The sequence below is a fragment of the Pezoporus flaviventris genome, unplaced genomic scaffold (genome assembly GCF_033815535.1).
Source record: "Pezoporus flaviventris isolate CSIRO_AGI_PZ_B2104156 unplaced genomic scaffold, CSIRO_AGI_Pfla_v1 ptg000042l, whole genome shotgun sequence".
Taxonomy (NCBI): Eukaryota; Metazoa; Chordata; class Aves; order Psittaciformes; family Psittacidae; genus Pezoporus; species Pezoporus flaviventris.
This window is the reverse complement of record NW_026892590.1, coordinates 231,665-237,397: the sequence shown is the minus strand read 5'-3', so window position 1 is coordinate 237,397 and position 5,733 is coordinate 231,665. Positions and strand designations below refer to the sequence as shown.

Sequence of the window (5,733 nt, the reverse complement as noted above, 5' to 3'; positions counted from 1 at the left end):
GCCGCCAACTGCTGCCGCCGCCGTCAAGCGCCGCCGTCGCAAAACGCCCCCCCCACCGGAGCTGTCAATCACGGCAGCTCGACCAATCAGTGAGCGCCGGGCGGGCGGGTTTGGGCTCCGCCCTCTGCCTGCGGCAGCACTGGGGGCCGTCCTAGCCCCCCAAAACTGCCCCAATCCCCCCATTCACCCCTTTCCTTCTGACCCCAGGCAGGGACGGAGGAAACCCCAGAGCCGTTTCCTTGTCTTTCACCTCGAAACACCCCAGGGGCACCCCAAAATAGCCCCATGGGTACCCCAAAACACCCCCGGGGGGGCCTGAAACAGCTGCTGCCTCCACCCCCCTCCCCATTCCACCCCTGTGCGCCTTCTTTCACCCTGTTCTTGGGATCGCATCTTCCGGCTGCTCCTTCCCTCCCACCCCCATCAATGTGCATTTTGGGGTGCCCCTGAACTCACCTCTTTGCTTATTGGGTACCAAGCGGCTCTGGGGGGGGCCCAGCCTTCCTCAGTGACACCCTTGCCCCCTTCGTGCACTCCAGACTCCCCCTTTGCCTCTCAGCCCACTCCAGCCCTGGCACCATCTGACTGTTCCCTCACAGCCCACCCGAGGGACACCTGGAGCTGTAGATGTGGGCACGTGGTGAGAGCCCCACATGGTGAATTCACTCAGCTTCCACCCGGGGAGACAGGAACAAGACTTTATTTTGGAAAAGGGAGTTAATCTCAAACCAAACCCATTCCAACAGCAGCACAAGACAATGGTCACGAATCCATGAGGGAACAGTGCTGGAAGCATCGTGGCTCCAGGGCTGCAGACACTTTGGTGACAGATTCCCCCCCCCCCCCAACACACCCCTCAATGTGATTTTCTTTACTATTAGTTCCTGCTCTGTGTAAAAATAAAGACCATAATGCAAATCCAGGGAGTGTCTGGCACCTACCAGTCCTCACACGGATACAACCGAAGGGCCTGAGTGCAGCCCAGTGCCAGGGAAGAGGCTCCTCTCCCTCCATGGGGAGCTCAGTCGGATTTCTCCTTCTCCTTCATGTGCAGGAAGACGATGCTGAACATGAAGAGACCGACCATCATGGAGAAGGCACCAGCATAGTACGGGTATGCGGAGGGGATGAACCGTTCGTACTGCGTGTGCTGGAGGGGACGCACGGACACCTGGGAGGGGACAGAGCAGCCCTTCGAGTCTAGCACCCCATAAACTCAACCCCCCTGGGTGATTAATCCCCCCTGGGCTCACCTGGGTGGAGGAGTAGAGGTGGGTGTAACCCAGGCGGTTATAATCCACTTTGAACTGAAACACACCGTAGACGTCCGGCAGCTTGAAGCGCACGCTGTATTTGCCGCCTGGGATAGAGACAGTGGTGACATTAAGGTGATGGTGACACTGAGGTGACCACAGTGAGGGGTGGGATCGGGCCCCTAGCAGGGCTGGGGCGCTGGGGGAACCTACCGTTCCTCTTCAGGAAGGTCCGCACGAAGGGATCGATGCGCACGAACTCCAGCTGAATGTCATCGCCATCAAAGGGGACCCACTTGCCATCAGAAAGCTTCTCGATGACAATGCTGTACTCCTGCAACAAACCCACAACAGGGGAAGTTCATGAGTGACGCCTGAAAACGAACCTCAGCCCATTATGAGCTCCTGTGTCCCCTCCCAGGCGAGCAGCCGTACCACGAGGTCGGTGACAGTGTAGGCACTGGGAGGTGCGAGTTCCCCCACACGGTGGTGGGACACGGCTCCGACGCGCAGCACTCCCTCTTCCTTGAACACCCAGCGGGACAGGGCAATGGCCAGCTCGTAATTACCCGTCTGTGAGTACCTGTGAATGGAGGAATGCTGGGAAAGCACAGCAGCCATGCCCTAAAACCACACCATGTGCCAAAACCTGCACCACTAATAGATCTGAAAGCAACACAAAGACATTTGGGGTGAAAGGAGAGAATAGCTTCCCAAAGCACTTTGCTCCAAGGCCAGAGGAGTGCATCACCCTGATCACACCTGGGGAAACCCCAAGCAAAATATGGGATGAAGAACAGCCCTGAGGACTCTGGGGTGTTGGGTGATGAGAAGCTTCCCCATGACCCAGCTTCAGTGTGTGCTTGAGCCCAGAACCACCCCAGTGTGTTGGGCTGCACCCCCAGAGTGTGAGCCTGTGCTGTGTGCTCTGGGGAGATCCCCCCTGCAGTCCTGATCCAGCTCTGAGGCAGCAGCACAAGAGGGACCTGGAGCTGCTGGAGCGAGGCCAGAGGAGGCCATGGAGATGCTGCGAGGGCTGGAGCAGCTCTGCTCTGGAGCCAGGCTGAGAGAGCTGGGCTGGGGCAGCCTGGACAAGAGAAGGCTCCTGAAGGGGAGACCTGAGAGCAGCTCCAGTGCCTGAAGGGGCTGCAGGAAAGCTGGAGAGGGGCTTGGGACAAGGGATGTAGGGACAGGCCAAGGGGAATGGCTTTAACCTGCCAGAGGGGAGACTGAGATGAGCTCTTAGGCAGAAGCTCTTCCCTGTGAGGGTGCTGAGGCGCTGGCACAGGGTGCCCAGAGAAGCTGTGGCTGCCCCATCCCTGGCAGTGTTCAAGGCCAGGTTGGACACAGGGGCTTGGAGCAAGCTGCTCTAGTGGAAGGGGTTCCTGCCCGTGGCAGGGGTTGGAGCTGGATGAGCTTTAAGGTCCCTTCCAACCCAAACCATTCCATGATTCTATATATTTAATTAAAGCTTTCCACCGTGAACATGAATATTTGCAGGATTTTCTTCATTAAACAGCTCCCCAAATACTCCTCAGCCAGGGAGCCAACTTACCTCTTGGAGCCAGGAGTAGCTTTCTGCACAGCAGAATTGAAGAAGGCATCACTAAAGAAATCCAAGGATCCACTGAAAACCACACGGGCGTTGTTTCGAGCCTGGAGTCCAGCAATCAGAAGCGTGTTCTTCCCCACTGCATGTGGGTACTGGAAAGAAACGTGTTTAGGAGGGAGTTTAGCCCATGTGGGGATGATTAAAGAATAGCTAATCTAGGTTTGTGGTGGGGTGAGACAGTAGCTGGTACAGCCTGTGATTAAGGAGAAACCAAGAAGCTTGGAATAACCCAGTGCTAGGGTTCACAGCTCCTGGAACAGGACATGGAGAGGCGATTTGGTCTAGGCAGGGTTTTCTTCCATTGCTTCCCTCACACTGGATATTTTGTCACCAACAGAAAGCCAAAAGGAAGATTCCCACCAGGGCATTGTCAGAAAGCAGACAACAGCCTGAGCCTTTCAAGGAGATGAAACACTCTGGTATGTTCCCAAGTGGCTGAAATCTGAGGGACTTAACTGTAGAAGCATAAAAGAAGAGAAGTAGTAACGGAACGTACCTGAGTAATGGGTTTATCTGGGAAGAAGGAGTAAGAGGTGGAAGAGCCGGTCAGGATATCCAGCACCAGCGGGTTGTCGGGATCAGCCACCATCCTTGCAGGGAGAGGCACAGTGAGCAGCACAAAGTCACTCTGGGAACCCCACAGAGGGACATGCAGCCTCCACCTCAGGTACCCAACTGCCCTCAGATGCAGCAAGGCAGAGCTTGCACACACACAGATATTAAGTATTTCCACAAGATATCGAGTCAAGCTTCAGTGATTTAAGAAACATTCCTAATTCAAGGACTGAGCTGCTCTGGAGAATTTATTATCATCTGAAACCAAGACATGGCTCTGTTAAGAGTCACAGCTGCTCACCCTAGGCTTACCTCGCAGTACATCCGTGTTTTCACTCTGCATCCCCAACCACCAGCACCTCCCCTCCCTCCCACTTGACTCACCCAACTCCTCGGAACAGGATGGGGTTCAGGGCTGCTCTCCCCACGATGGTGGGGGCCTTCAGGAGGTTTTCAGTGTCTGCAACTATGAGTGTGTGCTAGGAGAAACAGAAGAGAGAACAGTGTCACTGCAGTGCAGGGCAGGAAGGTTCATGTCAGGCTCTCATGGCTTCTCGTTGGATGGGGCTTGGAGGAACCTGCTGTAGTGGAAGGTGTCCCTGCCTATGCAGGGGATTGGAACTGGATGAGCTTTAAGGTCCCTTCCAACCCAAACCACACCATGATTCTATGATTATTTATGACTTTCCTGGGAGGAAGGTGGGAGAACAGAAAACAGGTGGAGGAAAAAAAAGAAAAGCAAGGACAGAAGATTCATCCCTAAACATTTATATAACAGTTCTAACTGAAAATACCCAAATCATCCTGGCAAACCGATGTACCTGGCCTGGGTCGGATATATCATAGTTGTGATGGTCGATGACAGCTGTCCTCTCCTCATCAAACTCAATCCCACACTCGCTGCCCAGCTCTCGCAGTGGGTCACCTGAAGGACAAAGCAGATTCTCCATTATGCAGCACATTCAGGACGTGATGACAGTCTCAGCAATCAAAATAAAGAGTAAATTCAGCTCAGAGCCATGCATTATTTTGCATTCCACAAGCCAAACCCTGAGGAGCAACACAACCTCCCTGTTGCTAAATCCCTGTTAAAATGGCAGTAAAAGCTGTTTATCACCCCCTTCCTCACAGTACAAATCTTCACAATGAGAAACTGTTTTCACCCCATTTTTGCTGCAGGAACTCACAGAAGGACAAATAAACTATTTGCTCACTGCAGACCATAAGCAGCAGAGGTGCTCATTACAAGAAGCGGCTGAAACACCCCAATTGGCTCTGGTGAATGGTTGTACTCACCGATGTCTGAGCTGGCGGCGACAAGGACACTGCCACCACCATCAATGAAGGCAGTGATGGTTTCTACATTGATGTTTCCACCAAAATCTGAAAGCACACACCGGAAATTCATAAGAAAGTTCTCAGAAATAACACCACAGCAGAATGAAACCACAGCAAAACAGAAATCATTTCCCTCATGGCTGAAAGAACCTCTGCTAAATGCCTTGGATGCATCAGCAGTTTGCTACTGACACAAAGAATAACATCCAAAGCATAAGATTGGATTAAAATTCACAGAACAGTTGGAAATCCCCTTCAAAACCGCTCCAAGAGCACTCTGGTATTTACCTTCTATGGAGGGTGAGAAGATGATCAAGTTGTCATACAGAAACTCTCCATATTTAATCAGGGACAGGCCAGCATCATCCGCCGTGCGAAAGGTGAGATCGAAGCCCCTGTCTGCAGCCACGACACAACATCCATCAGTTTAGTGTGTCACAACACTGACACATAAAGCAACAAAGCAGCATCAAGACCCTAAGGTTTATTTCCCCAATAAACAGCCGTGTTCTGGGGGAAAGTGGCTTCGGAGCTTTATGGGAGCACCACTGGGGTGCTCCCACCTAAAACCAAACGGGCCCAATCCCCTGGAGAGCCGCTTTGTTGCAAGGGGCTGACACCCATCAAGCGGCGACCTGGCACCCAGGCAGGAGTGGGGAAACAGCGCCGGGGGACCCCAGGCCTCTCCTCATCCTCACCAGGGGACGCCGTTCTCCTCCCTCAGCCGCCCCCCGAGCCCTACCCGCGAGGCTGCGGAAGAAGAGCGAGTGCGTGTCGCGGAGGTTGCTGTTCTCCAGCAGCACCAGGGTGCGGGGCCCCCCCTCAGCGCCGGCGGCCGCCGCCACCACCACCAGGAGCCACCACAGACAGAGCACGGCCAGCGCCATCTTGCTCCCCGGCGCCAAGCTTCCCCCGGAAGCGGGTGGAAGAGGGCAGCCAATCAGAACGGGGAGCCGCACTCACGACAACCAATCA

The 5,733-nt window shown here is 54.2% G+C and overlaps 1 protein-coding gene across 2 annotated transcripts; it reads right to left on the bottom strand.

Moving 5' to 3' along the window:
• Window positions 1-679: 679 nt before the first annotated feature.
• DDOST (dolichyl-diphosphooligosaccharide--protein glycosyltransferase non-catalytic subunit) lies at window positions 680-5,680 on the bottom strand. Of its 2 annotated transcripts, XM_061466595.1 has the most exons (11): window positions 5,501-5,679; window positions 5,047-5,157; window positions 4,717-4,803; window positions 4,242-4,345; window positions 3,805-3,899; window positions 3,362-3,455; window positions 2,809-2,957; window positions 1,689-1,836; window positions 1,467-1,587; window positions 1,254-1,360; window positions 680-1,171 (listed from the first exon to the last, which is right to left on the bottom strand). In XM_061466595.1, exons 1-11 carry the CDS (start codon window positions 5,643-5,645, stop codon window positions 1,022-1,024), a joined length of 1,311 nt encoding a protein of 436 aa, XP_061322579.1. In that variant the 5' UTR covers window positions 5,646-5,679; the 3' UTR covers window positions 680-1,021. The 2 variants fall into 2 exon arrangements, with proteins under 2 accessions (XP_061322579.1, XP_061322580.1); XM_061466596.1 differs by lacking the exon at window positions 5,047-5,157 and having other exon boundaries at window positions 5,501-5,680.
• Between the last annotated feature and the right edge of the window lie 53 nt (window positions 5,681-5,733).

Bases quoted from the DNA above. Each gene is read 5' to 3' on its own strand.
- DDOST (XM_061466595.1), bottom strand. From the start codon at position 5,645: ATGGCGCTGGCCGTGCTCTGTCTGTGGTGGCTCCTGGTGGTGGTGGCG. The intron at 4,346-4,716 runs GTGAGTACAACC...TTTGTCCTTCAG, and splicing joins CGCCGCCAGCTCAGACATCG to GTGACCCACTGCGAGAGCTG. The intron at 3,900-4,241 runs GTACATCGGTTT...TGTTTCTCCTAG, and splicing joins ATATATCCGACCCAGGCCAG to CACACACTCATAGTTGCAGA.